General features: G+C 44.2%; 1 protein-coding gene across 8 annotated transcripts in view; it reads right to left on the bottom strand.

Moving 5' to 3' along the window:
* Positions 1-21,469, bottom strand: part of ERC1 (ELKS/RAB6-interacting/CAST family member 1) — a 479,183-nt gene that overhangs the window by 104,559 nt on the left and 353,155 nt on the right. For all 8 annotated transcript variants that reach the window (XM_075552242.1, XM_075552248.1, XM_075552244.1 and 5 more), the window contains one exon: positions 18,781-18,925. In XM_075552242.1, the coding sequence (XP_075408357.1) occupies positions 18,781-18,925 (145 nt within the window). The remainder of the gene's footprint in view (positions 1-18,780; positions 18,926-21,469) is intronic.

Below are 21,469 nucleotides of genomic sequence, written 5' to 3'. Positions count from 1 at the left end.
TTAAAGAGAATTATTTTAGTACCACAGCTCAATAATGCATTGGGGTAAACACTTCTGCTTTACTATTATTTTTAAATGTCCTTCTATTGTATAAATTTATGAAAAAAGAATAAAACCTTTAAGCATAAAAGGTTTACAAGGTGGTACCCCCCAAAAAATCATTAAAAAGGTTTACAAGGTGTTCTCCCCCCCCCCCCCACAAAAAAAAAACACCTAGAAAAAAGCTGGGCAGAGCTTTTGTAATACGCATTTTTCCTGCGAGGCTAGCCTAGAGCAACTCGCTCTGAGGTAGTGCACCCAGTGGTGTCGGCTGGGAAGGTTCTCTCTGGTCACGGTGAATTTTTTCTGTAAAAGCAGTTTCACTCAAATCTTATTTTTTTTTGTGATGATTGATTTAAGAGAACACCGTGGGGCTGTGAAATTTTGTTTCCTGCTCAGGAAAAGTGCTGCAGAAACTGTTGTGATGTTGAACACCGCTTACAAGGACAGCACTATGGGAAAAACTCCAGCTGTATGAGTGGTTTTCTCATTTCACACAAGTTGCAATGTCAACTGATGACAGACCTCGCTCTGGATGTCCATCAACTTCCCAGAGGAAAATGTTGACAAGATGCGTGCAAATGTGCTCCAAGACTGACCACAGACCATTGAAGAGATGGGGAAGTTATCTGGACAATCTTGGAGGTTGGCTTCAACAAATTTTAAGGGTAGATTTGGAAATGAGGAGGGAGCCTATGGGAACTGTGTCTCTAGTTCTGACTGTCCAGCAAAAAGAGAACTGACTGGAAGCATGACAGTCTAACAGCTCCAAAGAGACCCAGAATGTTTTTCCCAAGGTCATTACTGGTGATGAGACAGGGCGCTGTTTTTCTTTTTAAGTCATTTTCTTGGGGACTTATATGTCTTATCACAATCCATCCATCCATTAGTGTCAAGCACATTTGTACATTTGTTGTCCTCATCATTCTCAAAACATTAATTTTTACTTGAGCCCTTGGTATCAGCTCATTTCCCCCTCCCTCCCTGCCCCACCCCATGAACCCTTGATAGTTTATAAAGTATTATTATTTTGTCATGTCTTACCCTGTCTGACGTCTCCCTTCCCCCACTTTTCTGTTGTCCATCCCCTGGGAGGGGGTTATATGTAGATCCTTGTCATTAGTTCCTCCTTTCTCTCCCACCTTCCCCCATCCTCCCAGTATCGCCACTCTCACCACTGGTCCTGAAGGGATAATCTGTCCTGGATTCCCTGTTTCCAGTTCCTATCTGTACCAGTGTACATCCTCTGGTCTAGCCAGATTTGTAAGGTAGAACTGGGAACATGATAGTAGGGGGGAGGAAGCATTTAGGAACTAGAGGAAAATTGTATGTTACCCCGCACCTTGACAGGGTGCTGTTCTTATGACCCTGAAAGCAAACATCAATGAAGCCAGTAGAAAACACCATCATCACTTTGCCCCCCAAAAGCTCATCAAGTGAAATCCAACATCAAGATGATGCTCATTTGTTTTTCTGATATGAAGGGGACAATGCATTTGGAGTTAATTCCACCAAGTCAGATTGTTAATCAAACTTTATATTTAGAGGTTCTAACGTCTAGAAAAAAATGGCATAACAGTGTGTGACAAAAAAGGACTGATTTGTGGCAGATGGGGGACTGGTTTTGCCACCACGACAATGCACCTGCTCACGCAGCCATCTCAGTGTGCCAGTTTCTGGCAAAAATCAGCATGCCTCTCTTGCCCCACTCACCTTAGTCACCTGACCTGGCTCCTTGCATCTTATTTTTGTTTCTGTTAATACAGAGGGACATGAAAGGACAGCCATCTGATGACAAAAGAGGTGAAGAAAAATATGGGCAGGTACTGTCAGCTATCCAAATAGATGAGTTTGAAAAATGTTTCCAAGGATAGAATCACATGTATGCATGGATTGTGATAAGAGTTGTATGAGCCCCAATAAAATAAAAAAAGAATAGAATCACAGATTTGACAAATGTATTAAGTGTAATGGAGAGTACTTTGGAGGTGATAAAGCTTTTTATGAAAAAAATTAAATACTTAACTTTGGGAGGAGAAAAATCTCGGGTTTTTTTTTTTTTTGGTGGGGGAGTATCCCCTCTTATTCTTCAACACCCACCATTTTCTGAGGGCTTTTCAGTGACCAGTTTTCCAAATATCTCATTTTTATAAGTTCCCCTTGACATTGTGACTTTCCTAAATCTTGAGCTTAATAGAAAAATGCTAGTGGCTAACAGGTATCTAAATAAATGCTGTACAATCTTATGGGGACCCGAAAAATGTACATATGTATATGTGAGAGTAATGAATAGTTGGTGATGGAGAATATAGGGTTACTAAAATATTGATTTTGAAATATGGTTCCTAAAACATTAACATAACATTTTACCTTCCTCTCCACCTTACTGTTGTCCTTTGATCCATTCAAGAATGTCTAAGATTCCGGCAGTCCTCAAATCACAGTGACCTCCCCCAAGGCTGTCCGTTTTCATGACAGCATTTTGTCGTAGGTGGTAAGGACTACATATAATGGTGCAGGGTGATTTGTTGATGTTAGCATTTTCAGATGCTCACTCGCATTCAAAGGCCAATTTAGTCATCCTAACAGCTTACTTACCGAAAGACCATGTGATTACTAGGGCCCTAGTTTACCTCATACTCGTTCTCCTGCCTCTGAATATGGAGTTGGTGGCATAGATGGTTAAGTCCTCAGCGAATAACTTAAAGGCTGGAAGTGTGACTCTACCTAGGTACATAGTAAAAAGATGCCGAGGTAGGGAGACCTGCCAAAGAGCCACAAAGCTCCATGCAGCACAGTTCTCCTTTGAAACACATGGTTTCGCTTTCAGCATGAAAAACATGTAGGTCGACAGCATGTATGTACCAGTTCATAGACAAGGCAGTAGGGAACAGAGAATGTGGGCTAAATATGTTTTACTGGTTTCTATAACGAGAAGCTTAATTGGGGAGGGGGTGGGAGAACCAAGGCATATACCCTCAAACCAATTTTTCTAGTTCTACATATTGAGATCCTCAGAGCCAGGTCAAAGAGCACAGGACACGCAGCATAAATCATGCCACCTGACAGACACAGAGGAAGAAGCAGGGGTGGAAGAGGCACAAGCTGGGCGCAGGAGACCAACAGTGATTTAAATGCAGCCAGACAATTCAAGAGGGATCAGGAAAAACAGAGGGTTTATGAATTCCCCGTGGTATGATAAAAGGCAGAAGATTTGACAATAGGAAGGGAAAGTTAGATTTGATACTAAAAGAGATGGAAAGGAAGACTCTTACCAAATTTTTGTGAAGAATTTTCCTACATCTGGAATTGATGACGAAAGAGAGGGAACAGATGGATGAATGGAGACTGGGTGGAAGGCAGATTTCCTAACAGATCCCAATTTCTGGACTTTACTTGCTCCGATCATGCAGAACCCTTCAAAATATGATCTATTTCTTTGTTGGATTAAAAAATGGTTTTAAGGAAATGGTGAGTAATTAGGATCTATTTTTGAACTTCAAAATGCAATATATATTTCAGAAAAGAAGCAAATTTCTAAAGACAGATTAGAATAATCCTTACATATATGTCTCCATATAGTTTATGATTGATTCGTTTAAGCCTATTTTGAAAATACTACAGATACAGGTCATTCTTTTGGTTTTTCAATATCTAAAGACTAGTACTACAGATGAGGAAGAATAAGGCTAGGGAGGGTAAGGTAGACAGCCTATACCTTATTTGACCTCGTTTACAATGAAAAAATGTCAGTTATCAACATTTAGAAATCAAGAGAGAAGTAGGAAAGTCAAGATTTTCGGGGATGGGGGTGGATGCTTGGTTTATAAGTGGCCATCAAAGGATCAACTGGTCTTTATTCATTGAGAACAGCAGAGAAGGAGGAGAGTGTGAAATGGGATATGGAATGTGAGGCTAACTGCCACCATGAACAACTACCCAACCGCCTCCTTTGCCATGAGATCAGAAAAACGGTGCCTGGTTGCTACTGTTCAACACTTTAATCAAAGATCTCTAGAAAAATCTTGATCAAAACGGGGGAAAGGTTGACCTGAATTTCAAAGTTTTATGGACTTTTAGATGGAATCCTCAAACTCTTTTAACCCTTCAAATAAAATAGTACTTTTAGTCTTCTTAAAAATGAACAACGGTCTAGTTTAACTAATAAAACAGGTCTTCTCTGTACATTGTGTTCTTTAAGAACAATCGGGCAAGTAAAGACGTATTGCTAGGAGCACTCCAAGTTTACGCCAAGCAAACCATGTTTGAAAATGTCTCAGTGATCAGAGGAGGGCTACAGAGAAGTATTCTCAGCCTTGGTCTAATTAGGTCACTTTCAAAAAAAATAGGTGCTTTCTGTTTCAAGGGAAGAAAACTATTGTGAGGTCAGGACTAAAATAAAATTTTAATACAACTCCAGGGGACATTCCCAAAACACTGAAACTTAAGAGCAGTTCACAGAAATGATGCTCAATAAAACAACAGTCGTAAAGAGCCATCAAAAGATTTTTAAAGAAGGTCAGTAAGATGTAAAAGAGGTCACTTCAGAGGGGTATGGTGACTTTTTTTGGATTGCGAATGGCTGTGATAGGTTTTCTTGAAGGACACAGAACAATCATGCGGGAATATTATGAAGAAGTTTTAAGAGAATGGAAGACTGCATTGGGTGAGGGCATTTTTTTTTCCCTTTCATGACACTGTACACTCTCATTCAAGTAAGTCAAGGGCTGTGAATGACATGTCAATGACACTGTTGGGTGGGGGTTGGGGGAGGGAAGCGGCTGTCCTCTGTAGACAAAGCACAAGGCCACCAGCCCATCCCTATTTGCTTGTACTACTCCACTTTACTCATGTCTTCCTTGAATTATCACCTGCCTGGCCCATGGAGCTCTAGGGTGAGGTGTCAGAATGCATTTAAATAGTGCACTGTACACCGTTAAAGTGTGTGCATTCGCCTACACGGTTATCATTACTCAAGGTTACATATTTAGTTATCAACACATTGAAGCTAGAGCTCCAGACCTCTTGAGAGTCAGTTTAGTGTTCTTTCCACTGCACCACTGCTTCACACAAACTGGCAGCAGCGAGACAGTAGCACTCAGAGAACGGGAATTCTGACATTGGGGCGGTCAGGGGGAGAGTCACAACAACGCACCCAACTTGGCTTAGAATAAAAAACAACAACAGTTAACAATTGCAGTGCAGTGCATGAACACTTTGTCTTTCCTCACCTCCCCTTCTTCCTCCCCCTCATTTGTTTTCACTTTGGCCCCAAAGAGGGTGACTGGGTGACTGAAATAAAGCATAGGCTGACTTTATTAATGATAAGAAAAGAGAAGTTGACTTCATGGCTAGGAAATTGTCAACTCTGAAGATGAGTGTTGAAGTGCAGATTAAAGAATAGCTTAAGAGGAGGAGGTGGCAGGCAATCGCAGAGGCAGACCACGAATGGAGAATGCTTTGCATCCACTTCCTTTCAAAGAAATCTGGATGCCTCCAGCAGGGGCAATCGGGCTGCTCTTGGTGCTGGTGGCGGTGAAGAGGAAAAAGTACATGCACTGAAGGCTTGATGGATAAAAATCTAGAATTCCTTTGTTGTTTTATTTGGCTTTGCAGGGTTTTTGCACTTATTAATGTATCTGCATGTTTATGTAGATAAGACAGGCAGGATAAATAATTCGGAGATGAAAAGGACTTGTAAAGAGGTCTAAATACAGGCATGTACATCTGTAAATATTACATAACGAGAGGGGAATAGAACTATGCACTCATGTCAATATGTTAAGAATTAAGGTTGCAGATGGGCATTGGGCCTCGACTCGAGTATTCCCTCAACACAAGAACACTTTGTTCTAACAATCTGGCATTCTGTGATGCTCACCTTCCCGACATGATCGCTGAAGACAAAATGGGTGCATAGGCAAATGTGGTGAAGAAAGCTGATGGTGCCTGGCTATCAAAAGATATAGCGTCTGGGGTCTTAAAGGCTTGGAAATAAACAAGCAGCCATCTAACTGAGAAACAACAAAGCCCACATGAGAGAAGCACACCAGCCTTTGTGATCATGAAGTGTTGATGGGATCAGGTGCCAGGCATCTAAGACCTAGAACAAAATCATACCCAATGTGAATGAGGGGATGAGGGGAGGGCATGGAGCGGAGACCCAATGCCCATCTGTAGTCAATTGGACGTCCCCTCATAGAGGGTCACAGGGAAGAGATAAGCCAGTCAGGGTGCAGTATAGCACCGATAGAACACACAACTTTCCTCTAGTTCTTTGGTGCTTCCTTCCCCCCACCATCATGACCTCAATTCTACCTCACAAATCGGATTAGACCAGAACGTGCACACTGCTACAGATAAGAGCCTGCAACATAAGGAATTCAGGATAGATAAACCCTTCAGAGCCAATAATAAGAGTAGAGATATCAAGAGGATTAGGGGAGGGTGGAGGCAGAAAGGGGGAATTAATTACAAGGATCAACTTATACAGCCCTCCCAGGGGGACGAACAAGGGAAAAGTGGGTAAGAGGTGACGGAGGACGATGTAAGATATGAAAATAATAATCTATAATTTATAAAGGGTTCTGAGGGAGGGTAGGTGGGGAGGGAGGAAGAAGAAATCGGGAGCTGATATCAGGGGCTCAAGTGGGAAAAGAATGCTTTGAAAATGATGATGGCAGCATGTGTGTGAATGTGCTTGGCACACTGGTTGAATATATGAATTATGATAAGAAGTGTTTAAGAGCCACCAAGAAAAGTATTTTAGAAATAAATTTTTAAAAATCTAGAATTCAGGAAGATGAGAATCCTAAAAAGATAATAACATTTTTATCTAAGTCAGTAAGGGCTATTGACTGGAAAATAATTTCTCTTGTGTCAGCTTCTGAGTATTGTATAATCTAGCTGGCTAGGAGGTTTCAACTTCCATGAGTATAAAATAATAAGTCGCCGTCCAGAAATAATGTCACAGAGAAGAGCTGACAGCAGACAACTGTGTACACAGGAGAAACATGCAAGAGAACGTGGACTCTGTTAAGTGGAAATAACGCGGTGTCCGATGCACATGTTTTCTGAGGATATCTTCTCAGACACGCAAGGGTACCTGGCACTAAATGCATGGTGACAAAGGAGTATGAGGGCTCCCCGAATCTGGTTCATTCTTCAAAATTAAATTGCTTCCGGGCGATGGGGAGATGGCGATGACATTTCCTGTCCACACACAGCTTCTACAGCACTAAGCTGCCCTACCTTGATAATTCATTTTTCCTTCATTCACTTACGACTCTCTGTAGCTTTACTCTATCATTGCTTTTTAAACAGAACGTAAAACAGCTTTACTATTTTTCTCTAACTTTAAGCTGGCTTTAATAGTACGGGTAGGCTCTTTGGTGAGTTCAGAATTCGTGTCCAGGATCGTAGGCTGGGGACACGGAACAAATAAGCAACATACATTAGACACAGAGTTTACCTCAAAGCAGCAGAACAGGCATGACTGTCAGCAGCCCCTAAGTCAGGGCATGCTTTTTGGTTCATGTAAGACTGGTAGAAGGAATCATGTCATGAGAACGCTGTACGCATACATCTGAGGGGCCCTTCTTGCCTCCTGAGCTAAGTGAGAGGAGCCTCCAAGAGTACTTCAAGACTGGGTTGCCGTCCCATCCTCTCTTTTTTCGTTAATCATTTTATTAGGAGCTCATAAAACTCTTATCACAATCCATACAGACATCAATTGTGTAAAGCACGTTTGTACACTCGTTACCCTCATCATTCTCAAAACATTTGCTCTTCACGTAAGCCCCTGGCATCAGCTCCTCATTTTTCCCCCTCCCTCCCGAACCCTTGATAATTTATAAATTATTATTTTGTCATATCTTACACTGTCCGACATCTCCCTTCACCCACTTTTCTGTTGTCTGTCCCCCAGGGAGGAGGTTATAGGTAGATCCCTGTAATTGGTTCCCCCGTTCTACCCCACCTTCCCTGTATGGCCACTTTCACCATTGGTCCTGAAGGGATCATCCGCCCTGGATTCCCTGAGTTTCCAGTTCTTATCTGTACCAGTGTACATCTTGTGCTCTAGCCAAATTTGTAAGGTAGAATTGGGATTATGATAGTGAAGGGGGGGGGTGAGGACGGAAGCATTTAGGAACTAGCGGAAAGTTGTATGTTTCATCGTTGCTACACTGCACCCTGACTAACTCGTCTCCTCCCTGTGACCCTTCGGTATGGTGATGTCCAATTGCCTACAGATGGGCTTTGGGTCTCCACTCTGTATACTCTGCACTCCCCCTCATTCACAATGATATGATTTTCTGTTTTAATGATGCCTAATATCTGATCCCTTTGACAACTCGTGATCACACAGGCTTCCTCCATGTAGGCATTGTTGCTTCTGAGCTAGATGGCCCCTTGTTTACCTTTAAGCCTTTAAGACCCCAGACGCTACATCTTTTGATAGCCGGGCACCATCAGCTTTCTTCACCACATTTGCTTATACACCCGTTTTGTCTTCAGTGATTGTATCAGGGAGGTGAGCACACAGTTATATGATTTTTTGTTATTTGCTGCCTGATAACATCCCTTTAGCACCTCATGATCACGCAGGCTGGTGTGCTTCTTCCATGTGGGCTTTGTTGCTTCTCAGCTAGATGGTCGCTTGTGTACCTTCAAGCCTTTAAGACCCCAGATGCTTATGTACCCACTCTGTCTTCAGCGATTGTGTCGGGAAGGTGAGTATCATGAAATGCCAGTTTAATAGAACAAAGTATTCCTGCATTGAGGGAGTACTTCAGTGGAGGCCCAATATCCTTCTGCTATCCTAATACTAAACCCATACATATATGCACATAGATCTATCTCCCCATCCTCATATATAAATATATTTACATATGCACATGCCTTTATTTAGACCTCTATGAATGCCCTTTGTCTCCTCGCCCTTTCCTCTATTTCCTTTTCCTTTCCTCTTGTCCCACTATCATGTTCAGCCTTCATTTTGGTTTCAGTAATTCCTCTTGGTTACATTACGGTTACATTACCCTTGGTCACACCCTACCAGGCCTCCTACACCCTCCTCACCACCGATTTGGATCACTTGTTCCCTTGTCCCTGGGTTTGCTAACACCACTTCCTTTCCCCCCACTTTCCCATCTCCCACATCCCCCCCGGAAGTGTCAGTCCCGTGGTTCTCTCCTCTAGATTGTTCATCCAGCCTATCTTATTTAGACAGACCTGCGGAGATAACACGCACAAAAACGAGAGCAAAACCAAGCAACAGAATAAAAAAAAAAACAAGAAAGAAAAGCTTGTAGTTAAGTTAGTTCAAGGACTGCTTATTGGCCTTTAGGAGTGTTTTCCGGTCCAGTCTGAAGGGGCGCCAATCCCTGGCCCCAAAGTCTATTTTTGGTAATCCCTGGGAACTTTGTTGCTTTGTTCCCCTTGCTGTTCTATTGCACCCCCTTAGTGTTTTGCCTTGGTGTTGTGGGATCAGATTGGGCACAATTCCCACACGGTGTCTCCAGTGTTGTCCCCTGTAGGGCTATGGGTCAGTGAGGGATGTCCTGTCTTATAGAGGGGCCGGCCATATGGTCCTCTCCGTGCAGTGGCTGCTCTGAGCAGGACTATCGTCCTCAAGGCTTGGTGGTCCAGGATGTGCTCCATTCTCTCTTCCTCCCCCTTCATTTGCATGTCCCTTTCCCGGAGCTGCAGATTCAGTGCTGTCCGCTGAAATAAATTCTTCTGGGGGAGGGGCAGGTGTCCACATAGTTGAGATTGGGGTTGGCTCCTCAGGCCCCCATCCTTTTTTAGAAATACATTCCGCAGTAGGCATCAACCTTGATTTACCCTGTGCCATTCGGTGAAGCGATGGGTCAGGACACATTGGCCAAAATCAGATTTCAATGGCATGCTTCATGCTTACAGAGTTAAATGCACCGAGAGACACTAACATGGTCACCGCAAAGACAGCATAGCTCAGTGCTTGTTTTTTTTTTTAATTCAACCCCACCCCCTCCTACTTGTATGTGTTTACGGACATTTACCTACAGAATCAAATCTATTAATACTAAACACAAGTACTTCCCACATGCATATGGTAGGTAGCCAGGACAGGGACAGGGCGTTGCCCCTCCTATGGCCGTGAAGGCCCCCACACAGAGGAGGTTGGGGAGGAATTGGGCACCATTAGACACCCATAAAGAGCTCCAAACTGGGCATGTCCAATGCAGGCTCCAAGCCAGGTGGCACACCTGGGCGGCCCTCATGACCACACTCAGGTAGGCTTAATTCAGCCAATGGGATCAACCAATACCTTCAACCATGCCTCCCCAGCCAGAAGTCTGAAATACCCCAGCAGCAATGGCGGAAAGGCCGGCCTCTTTTTAACCCCCTCCTGCGCCCTTGTTCCTGCACCCGCTCCTAAATGGCATGTATTCTTTTGACACTGTCAAACCTGAAGCTTCTCCTGTCCTTCATAAAAACTCACTTGGATCGCAAAACAGTTTTCAACGTGAATTCTTTCTTGTGCAAAGCCAAGAACTGAGGCATTACCCACTGGAGATACCTCACACATATTATTAGGAGTCCTGCTGGCAAAATAGGAGCCATGGTGGAATAGTTTATACGGTGGCTACTAATATTCAACCCTCTAGCTGTCTGCAAGAAAAAAGATTAAGCTTTCTGGTCCTGTAAAGCAGCGGTTCTCAATCTGTGGGTCGTGACCCCTTAGGGGGTTGAACGACCCTTTTACAGGGTTCGCTTAAGACTATATTTCCAATGGTCTTAGGAACTGAGGTATCACTCTATCGTTTCCAGGCGGGTCCGCCCACATGCAGATACGCCCACATACGGGTCACCAGAACACGAAGAACTGTTTTAAAAGGTTGCGGCATTGAGAAACACTGCTGTAAAGGTTTACAGTCTTAGAACCCCAAGTGGGCAGTTCTACTCTGTCCTATAAGGTCACCATGAGTCAGCATATAACTTGAATAGAAGTGAGTTTAGTTTGGGATTTTAGTGAAACAGTAAGTGGTTAAGTACTCAGCTGCTAACCAAAACACCAGCAATTTGAACCCACTAGTCATTCTGTGGGAGGAAGATGGGGCCCGTCTGCACCTGGGACAGGTCTACTCAGTCCTGCAGGGCTGTTAGGAGTTTAGATTGATGAATGCAGGCTTGGTTTGGTTCTGCACATATGGGGACACTGGTGGGTCTATTGTCCATGCCAGAGACCTGGGCTGGAATCTTGCCCAACACATCTCGAGCACGGCTACCTACAAACTCATCCATCAGGAAGGCTTGCATCAGGCTACCTAGGTTTCCGAAGAGCCAAACTAAACCAAACTACAAAGAAAGGCCTGGTGCTCGTCTTGTGACGATCAGCCAGTGGAAACCCTGCAGGTCACAGCCCTCCTGGTGGGGGCGGTGCTTCACGGCCACTGACAATGACAGCATGTATCATAACACATCAACAGTGAAAAATAAGACTCAAACATCACACAACAGAGTTCTTAAATAGTAAATACTTGACTAGAAATAATATTTGTGTGTGTGGTCACCTTCCCTATGAGACTGTTATTTGCCATAAATATGAATACCCTGCTGGGAATCATGGGCTAGAATATCCTAACTATGCAATTTACTTCAGGATATCTTTTTAAATTCCAGGTATCCTAATACAACAGTCAGCAAGGCACACTCTGTCCCAGTGTGCCTTAAGTTTAAGGGTTGTCACTCTACCCTCCTTAGAAGAATTGGTCAGCCCTCTGTTGATTCAGAAAGTAAGAGAGGGAACAAGAAGGAAGGATTGCTGTAGGAAGCGGCTAATGAACTGGAAAATGTCTTTCTCTGGCTCAGTATTACAATACAGAATGAACACAACTCAAGATTCTACATTATGGATGCGGCTTTCAAGGCCAATCCCCACGTTTCTTACTGGCAGCAAACATCCATCCAGGGTTTCACTGATAAGGAATCGATTTAAATGAGTAGAAGCCTACCTATATATATGTGTGTGTGTATGTATTTTCTTCACAACTTAGGACTTTTCATATAGCAATTTTTAAAAATCCATAAAACAAAATAATAAGCCCAACATGGCAAGGTTTATGAAATTAGGTTCAGTCAGTAGATTGTTAAGAGCATCTTCACACTATTTGGTAGGGACCAATCCAATAAAATTTTCTGCTCTAACTTTGTGGTCCCTAAATGATGCTCCAACGAGTAGGGCAGAATCCGGAGCTAAGAATTTAAATAAGCCAGGCTGAGCTTTTTTGGGCGATGTCTCCATCTCATACTTATCGTCTTCAGAATGACGCTGCATCAGGTCTTCTCTAGCACTTCGTAGATACAAACTGCCTTTTGGAGACACCAAACGACAGATGTATATTCTTTAGTCAAACAAAATAGGTAAAAGATATCACAATTCAAAAGCAAAATGATTTGAGCTGAACCGGGGAAGAATTAATATAAAAAATGCAGACACTGGTTAAAAAAAAAAAAGGGCGCCCACATGGGAACAAATGACAATATTTTGCTGCTGGTGTTGTTCTAACCCTTGGGAGTGAACACATGGAATTCACTGATGTTTCAAAAATATATCCTTTGGACCATGAATAAACACTAAAATATTTTGTCCAGGGGACAGTTTATTTGAAAATTTCCAAGGCCTACAGGGGTTCTGATAAGAGTGTCTTTTCAACCAGAACACTTCACAGTTACTACACCTTGCTGGTGTACTGGAGAGTAGCTCTCATTACTATGAGGAGAAAAAGACAGATACACGTTTATGTTGAAAGGTCTGCCAATGGCCAGCCCTTTGGCAGGTGAGAAAGAGGACCAGAATTCAAAACGAGAAAGGAACTAATCTGTAAACACAGCTCTTCACTAACAAGAGAGTGAAATCATCCAAAATGAAGGCAGCAAAGGCCAGTGTCTGTGTCACAGGGCTACGTAGCCAGTATCTCAGAGCAGGATGTGTGCACAGGGCACAGCATACTCTTACTGGGGTCACTGCTTTTTAACAGGTCTGAAGAAAAATGTGAAAGCGTGGATACCACGTGGGTTGTACAGCGAGGTGTGCATGTGCTACTGCCAGGCTGCAGGAAGAGTCTAGTTTCCTAGGCCCAGGGCAGGGTTGTTTCCAGTCCTGATGAAGCAAGGTATCACATGAAGCTGCTCACAGCGACTAAAGACTGTCACGTATAGAGTGGGAAGCCCTAATTAAACAGTTATTCAAAATACATTTCACTTAAAAAAACAAACCAACCAAACAGCATCTACCGGAAGTACTCAGGGGCAATAGTGAAGCAATGTCTTTCCATTAAGAACCAAGTGGTTTTATAAAAGTTAAAACAGGCAAAATACATCTTACCACAATAAAAAACCAAGTATACAAAGATGTTTGACTGAAGAGTGTGGTGGCATCAGCCTGCGGGTCAGGACAACTGGAGAGAGGCTGGCTGAACAGATGGACTATAAGGAGCACCAAAGGACAGGCACGCCAGGCAGATGCAGGCATCTTGAGCCTAGCATCTGCTGGACAATCAGTATTCCTGCAGGACAGACACCCGTCTGCAGTTTACACCCCTGGGCACCTTAACACATTACCCAGGTCTGCACTTAACTGCTTACTCTTCTCAAGGAGGGCTTGCGTCTCTTTGCAGATAACTATCCACCTGGTCTCTGAAGTTCCCTGATGGGAATAGGATCAAGGCTAACTCATTTTTGTAGCTGGGGAAAAGTCGTCATCTGAGCATCCCTTCCCCCAGGAAACAACACACTCTTTAGGATTCTTCAGGCCTATCCAGTTAGCTCAGCTACCGGGATCTGACCATGTGCTCGGGAAAGATGGATCAACTAAAATTAGTTCACAGCTCTTAAAAGGGGACCCATCGAGCAATCTGAGACTGTCTGACAAAGTGATGATAGATTTTTCTGCTCTGTTCTCCTGCATAATAGAAAGGGAGTCTAACTTCTCTGTGTGACAAAGCACCTAGAAATGCTGCAGAGAGAGCATCTGGACGCAGGATGGAAGTGGACACCTACGCACTTGGTGTTTGATGTTTTTCTTAATTTCAAGAAATCTGTGACGTAGGTAGTAACGTTATCCTAATTTTATAGCCAAGGAACGTGAATCACCAAAAAGCAATCTGTCCAACCAGTTAAAGGGAATAGATAGAGTTCCAACCTAAGTACAATGAGCTCTCTACCAGGCTGCCACTAGGAAGAACATTTGCTTTTCATTAATACACTATCTGGCAAGAAGGAGAAACTCAATGAATCCGAAATGAATGGGCAAATAAGTCAGTGCACGCTTGGATGACCTGCCGAGGCTGTCAGCACGAAGGCAGGAAGGCCAGTGACAATCTTCTGTACTCGGAGTGGGCCAAGTGCTCAGAACTGACACGTCCAGCATTTGACTTGTGAAGTTTCTTTTATGGCAAGTGCTGGGTTTTGATATCCCTCATGTCTAGAAAGCACTGGAATGAAAGACTAGTTAAGACAGACCGTGAATCCTGATGCAGGGGATTACAAAATTGTTCCTTTCAAACCAGCCTGTCTAGATTCAGACAAAATCACTTGAAGTTTGTAGCCTTTACTCTGACGCTGTACGGGCTGCTTTTTCAAAACAAGAGTAAACGTCTGGACTGTCATGACACACCGGAACAGCAGAGCACGCAGTTTTGGCAGAGCCAGGCCTCGCCCTAAAGGCAGGGACAATACGGCGGCTGTAAAACTCTCTAGGTGGAGAGAAGAACACACGGCGGAGAGAAAGGCCATCTTGTGACAGCTGCCCGTGTTGGCCAAGCAGATGCATTAATGCGCTGCAGGGTTCAAGCTGCGTTTACACGGAGTCCAGTGTGGCAGCTCGGTAAGCACAGCAGGGGCTTCTTCGTGACTTCAAGGCTGAACACGCTGGCTGGCACCCGCCAATGCACATCTGGACTTGGTTAGGCAAGTTTTTGTTTTTTGAACTGGCTCTTGCCTCTTCCTCAGGTGCACTCCCTCCAACGCTGCTCTGCCACGAGTGAGGTACAGAGAAAACCTACCCTGGGGTGGGGGTGGGGTGCTGTGGGGTATCACACTGGGACTGCTGCTATTAGAGGGTGTCCTCCACATCCGTTAATCCCTATTGCTCCACTCCTTCCTGACAATGGGCACCGCACATGAATGACAATAGCCTACGAGACAGTGGCAGCTCCACTGATGGGAAAACCTGGTCCTTGCTGACTGCTTCTTTAGGAAATGGCCTTGAGATTGAGACACATTCCAGCAATTCAAGGACTGCGGCCCTGGATGAAAACAACAGTGATGCCAGATCTTCTTTCCCAGAGGCTGCTCCCTTGTCTGGACTTTAATACACATGCTTAGAGAAATCACAGATCCAGCGTGTCTCTGGCACGACCCATTCCTTCTTGCTCGCAGCAGCCCAGAGGTGTCGGGAGCGGGCACGGGAAGGAGAAAGAAAAGCCCCGCTAGGAAGGAAGGGCTGCCGAGGAATCACATGGGCCCTCTCTATCCGCATGCAGCGCCACAGATTACTCAGGCACACAGCGAGATGTAGAAACTCCGGCTCACTGCCTCCAAGCCCACTCTGACTCTCGGTGACTCTCGGACAGAGCAGCACTGCCCCGGTGGGTGTCTGATGCTCTAAGTCAGTGGTTCTCAACCTGGGGGTCGAACGACCCTTTCACAAGGGTCGCCGGATTCATAACAGTAGCAAAATGACAGTGATGAAGTAGCAACGAAAATAATTTTGTGGTTGGGGGATGTGTTAGTCTAGGTACTTCAGAGAAACAAATCCACAGAAAATCATGTATGAGAGAGTTTTATATAAAGGGTAAGTGCGCATCAAGAAAACATCCCAACCCAGTGCTGCCCAAGCCCACAAATCCAACATTAACCAACTAGCCCATTTGTCCAACACCAATCCACAAAGTCCTCCTCCATCTCACAAAACACACGCAATGATGCCGACTGCAGGAGGAAAGCTGAGTCAGTGAATGTGTAAGTATCTCAGTACTGGCAGGGGTCTCCACACGGCTGCTCCAGCACCCAGGGATGCATCAGGGTAGCTCCATGTGGCTTCTCCTTGGGGATGTCTTGTAGGAAGTAAGCCCAGCCAGTTAAAGGAGGGAACTGGCTAAGGCAGCTGCACCTTGGTCCGGCCATCACAGAGCAAGAGACCGAGAACATGAAAGGCGAGGCTCACTGAGCCATTTAGCCCTCCGCCCTTCAATTAACCCCACATGTGTTCATCGGCCAGGGTGGCCCAATAAACTCACTACCTCAGTGGGGGTCACCACAGCATGAGGAACTGTATGAAAGGGTCGCGGCATTAGGAAGGTTGAGAACCTCTGGTCTAAGTCTTTACGGAAGCAGGACACCTCTGCAGAGGAGAGGAGCTAGTGGTTGTGAGCTGCTGACCTTGTGTTCAGCAGCCACCCCACTATGCTGCCAGTGCTCCCAGATGCAAAGAGGCTGTGGATTTCGTTGTTGTTGTTTTAATTTTAAGCGTCTGAATTTTTTAGTTGCTGCTTTCTAAAGTTGTAAGTGCATACATTAATTTCCTTATAACTGAAAAGATATAAATTAGAGGCTCGAGGAATCAAAATCACTGTGGCTGAGATGCAGTACTCTGGGCTGCTAGACAGTCTATTCTGCTTGGTGCCCCCAGAAGGAAAGACCACAGACTGCTCCCACCGTGCACCTCTAACAGCATTCAGGCCTCCCGACTTAAGAGAACTAACACTGTCGACAATATAGACTCACAAGCTGGTGAGTTCCGTCCTCAACAACAGCCCCTTGTTTCCGATTGTTTTCTCTAAGAAGCCAAATCTGATTCTCAACCAGCAGACATATGTCTTTACTAATAAGGAATATCCCCCCCACCCCACGCCTTTTCACATACTATAGCTGTTGTGTGTAAAGCTGGTTTCCACTCGCAGCAACCTGACTGAGCGGGTAGAATGCCCACAAGATTGCCTAGATTGCCTCTACTGAGAGTGTAACCCCGGGACCCCTGGTTTTACTTAAGCAGCCCAAAATTAAACCAATGTCCTCGATAAGGTAGCTTCACTATGACCAAGTCGATTCCAACCCTCAGGGACCTTATCGGGCAGGGATTTGTAAGACTGTAACTCTTTAAGGGAGTAGAAAGTCTCATCTTTCTTCCAAGGAGTGGCTGGTAGTTTTGAACTGCTGACCTTGCGATTAGCAGCCTAATTTGTACGTGTTAGGTTTTTTCAGGTGGGAAATACCTGGGTTCTTGGCTTCGCATGAAAAGGAATTCAAGCCGAAGCCTGGTTTGCGATCCAAGTGAGTTTTTGTAAAGGAAGGGAAGTTTCAGGTTTCAGTCACTGCACATGGGCAGCCTCGTGGGACTGCACACCCGTACCACATTCACACATGGAGGCCAGACTGACCTGAGGCACAGACTAGAGGAAGGTGGTCGTGAGGTCCCTGTACTTGGGGCCTTCGGCTGGGAGACATGGTGGAAGGTATTGGTTGATCCCACTGGCTGAATCAAGCTCACCTGGCCTAGTTTCGGCCCACCCAGGTGTACTGCCCACCTGGCTTGGGCTTGAATTGGCGCATGCCCCTTAGCCTTTACGGCTGGCTGAGCTTCACCTGGTTCTCTTCCAACCTCTTGTAAGGGAGGGGGGAGGGACTCCAGGCATGGAAAGGGGCACCCCGGGTCCCTGTTTCTAGCTACCTAAAATACCCACTACACCACCAGGGCTCCATAAAGTAGTTTAGGACCTGGGATCATTTTTCTCTAACTTGTAAGTGAGCAGGGAGTTAATTTTGGGAGGCCATCTGAAGAAAAGGAATATCTTTTTGTCATTTTATCTGCAAAGTCAGCCACTTAAATAAAGCCTATTTCTAAGCAGTTTTAGTATTGTTTTACAGAGAGAATATCTTTATGGTATAAATACAGATTCCTGTTCATTTGAACGTTAAATATTTCCCAAGAACACTATCAAACTGGTCCCTGGTCTCCCAGAGCAGAAAAGAAGACATGCCTGCACCCAAGAAGCTCCTTTCCAACTTCACGATTTTAGGCAGTAAAGCAATTTCAGTGAGCCCAAAGCACAGGAAATGTGACTGTGAACGTGGGAGAAGACACTGGAGGACAGGGCAGAGGACACTGCGAACAGTGCAGGGGTTGGCTGTGATGCGTGACAAAGAAGCGGGCTTAGTATGGAATGATCCAGCATTCTCCTTATCTAAGGAGACATGTTTAGCTTTTGTTCCTCAGATTAAAAGCCTTGTACACACGTGAAGCGTTAAATTTAGGCAAAGTTTACATTGGGAGCGAGAAAGGCAAAACTCTGCCTTTTCCTTCAGAGCTTTTGTGAAAACAATTTTAAGCCTGCTGTAACGGGATATCTAATTGGATCTAAGCAGGATAAGGCTTTTTCATTTCAGGTGGGCTGGATGTCATTCCTGTCCTCCAGCCACTGAACAAAGTTAAAGCAAACTCGAGTCTCAAGTCTTGGGACAACTTCCAAGGAGCCCTCTCACCCAGCTAGCTCTGCTTCCTGGACAGAGCAGACACATGACTGCCACTGAAAATGAACTGGGTATCGTCATTAGAGATCTAATACGAGACCTAAGACCACAGCGCCTCAAGACTGCGCATTCAAGCTGGCAGAGAAATCAAGTGAAAAGAGAACGGTGTGACCGGCAGTCGCCCGGCACCGCCTCCATGGGACCCTCGGCAGCGCTCAGTCCTACCTGCTGCTTGAGCTGCTGCACCAGACGGTCCTTCTCCCGCTTGAGCGCGGCCACTTCGTCTTGGGTCTTTTTCTTGGAGGAGGAGAGCTCCAGAAGCGCGATGTTGGCGTCCTTTTCACTGATGGCAGCGAGAAGGGCTTCTTGCCTGAAAAAGGAAGCAAATGCAAAGGCTCATCTCATCCTTGCAGAAGTCTTTGAAGTCTCTACTACTATTACTTCCATTTAAGGGTGATGAAGTGAGGCTGCAGCGAGTTTACAGCGCCTGCCCGAGTTCACACTTGGGACAAACGGTGCAGCCAGGAATTCCAGTCAGGTCTTTCTGACTCCGGATGTCTCTGTCATGCTGCTCTCGTGCCATCTCCATGCAGCGTCCCTACAGACAGATGCAGTGCACGATACCATGTCAACCAGGCCTGCGACTTTTAGCTTCAGTACAAGGCATCCATCCTGTCACCTACACATTTCCATCCATTTAGCGCATGCCTTTGATAAGGATTCTGTAGCTTCGAGGCAAAGCAGTAATGCTAAAATGGAAAACATTTTCATGTATAAAGTGTGTAACAGATTGTAAATTTCAATAAACAGGATTCAGAAACACAGCCATCTGTCCCAGGGGCATTCAGAACATTGAAAATTGTTTTTAATCTCATCAATCAAGTAAGTTTCCCGTTGTGGCTTTCTTTGGCAGTGAGCGACACACTTTGAAACAGTAATTTAAACTTTATATATTTCTTGTGGTTTAGCTAACTGCTTTATGGTTCATGGCCAGAGGGTTACAAAAAAGGGGCAGGGGGGGATTTAGGAGGGCAAACTCAGAATGAAGCTGGTGAACAATTCGGCTCATAGTACAAGATGTATTCTGCAGGAGCTCATCTTTTATGCAGGCCATCTGCAAGATGAGACTTGATTTACAGGAACCGGCTAAGTGGCCTGAGCTTTTGACCTGAGGAAATGCTGAACCTGACAATGCACTAGAATGCACTATCCCAGTTTAACCTGGTGCCTGTCTTTCGTTAAGATAATTAGGCTCCAATGGCACTCATGTGGAAGAGTTTTAGTTTAGCCACATGCTGGAAGGCGATCTTTGGAGTCTTCTCCCAGGCCCAGGCTTTTACTCTGGGTGGTTACGGATCCTGAACTCGGAGCAAGCAATACTAACAAATGGAAGAGGCACAGCAGTTTATCTCATGGAAATGAAGATGGGTTTAACTGGTCTTTGCTGCCGGGACGGGTAAAGAGGAGATTCTCATTCACTTCAGTATCACTTTCCACTGTCTCCACACTCACGTAATTCTAAGAAATGGCAGATGGCTTACAACACGAGGCTCCAGTCGACACCAAGGGGATAATGACAGTCTAAATATATCCACGAACCACTTGAAAAAAAAATGTTAAGTGGTGAAATGAGCTTAAAGGTGAAGGAGTTCAAGATGGTCTCACTATGCAGAGTTTCCTGTTGATTGCTGTCATCTGTTCCCTTGTGGGACGCTCAAAGACTGACAAAGATGGAATGAGAAATGCGCTCTCTCAATAAGGGTGTTGCGTTTCTGCGGGCCATTAGTCTGACTCAAGTGCCTAGTGGCAGGCAGAGAGAAGAGGAAAGAAAGGTACATTACTTGATCTAATGCGATGGAGTGTCACCACCATCTTTGTTGAACATAAAGCACAAGGGTGATGGGGTTTGAGTGCTACTCTGTGTTTAAGGAACGCAGCATAAACAAAATAGTAAATGTATTCCACGTTGACACATCTTGACTGAATTCCAAACTGTTTTCAGTTGGGTACAAGCTAAGCTCTGGAGTAACATGTCAAGTTCCTCAAGCATAATGTGATAGACCAGGTAACAATTTTTGGCTCTCAATTTTAAATAAACCATGTGGCATTGAAGACTGAGCCACAGGAATAATGCCTGGTGAATAAGATATGTAAGTTGAAATCTTTATTTTTCAAACAAATCAAAGTGAAATTTTATGATGTTAATGCTATCATTAACTTTTTATTATTATTGGCAATATGCAATAAATTGTCCTGAATCAAACTTCCTTTTCCCATACCTATGGCTCTGAACCTAACAGATTATCATACTACTAATCCTTCCTACTTGGAAAGCATACCCTTCAAACTGATCTCTGCATGCATAAAAAATTCATCATCTTTTCATTCTAGTTTTCCATGGGCTTTTTAAAGGCCCCTTCGAAGTATCTAAAAAGGAGAATTTATCATCGAGAAGAAAATGTCATATTATATATATAACATTTATACACTAACATGAGTATATTAACTTTAATGATTTATTTTCAAAAGGTACAAAGGTAGTATTGTTCTCTTATTTATAATTTTGGTGAAATCAGACAGTATAGGAAGAATAACTTGACAAAAACCACGTGGAGGATAGGCCAGAATGTGGAAGCTAATACATATTAACAACCTTAATTTTACGGGAGTAAGATAAACTGTTGCTCCCCTAATATGGCTGGTAGAAAAAAACCCCACAAGGACAGTTGAACTTATGTGGTTAAGTCTTATAGAATACTAACTAAAGTGTCTAAACTCAACACATTTCGTTAAGAACGGCTTGTTTCTCAGAGAATGAAATTCAGAATGGAAAAAGAAAAGCCATGCGAAATGAATCTTATTTTAGTAACCACCTACTCTTAATAAAATTGCTCCTTGGTTAGAAGGATATTTT

The sequence above is a fragment of the Tenrec ecaudatus genome, chromosome 6 (genome assembly GCF_050624435.1).
Source record: "Tenrec ecaudatus isolate mTenEca1 chromosome 6, mTenEca1.hap1, whole genome shotgun sequence".
Taxonomy (NCBI): domain Eukaryota; kingdom Metazoa; phylum Chordata; class Mammalia; order Afrosoricida; family Tenrecidae; genus Tenrec; species Tenrec ecaudatus.
The sequence above is the reverse complement of the archived record's forward strand: the minus strand, read 5'-3'. Positions and strand labels throughout refer to the sequence as shown.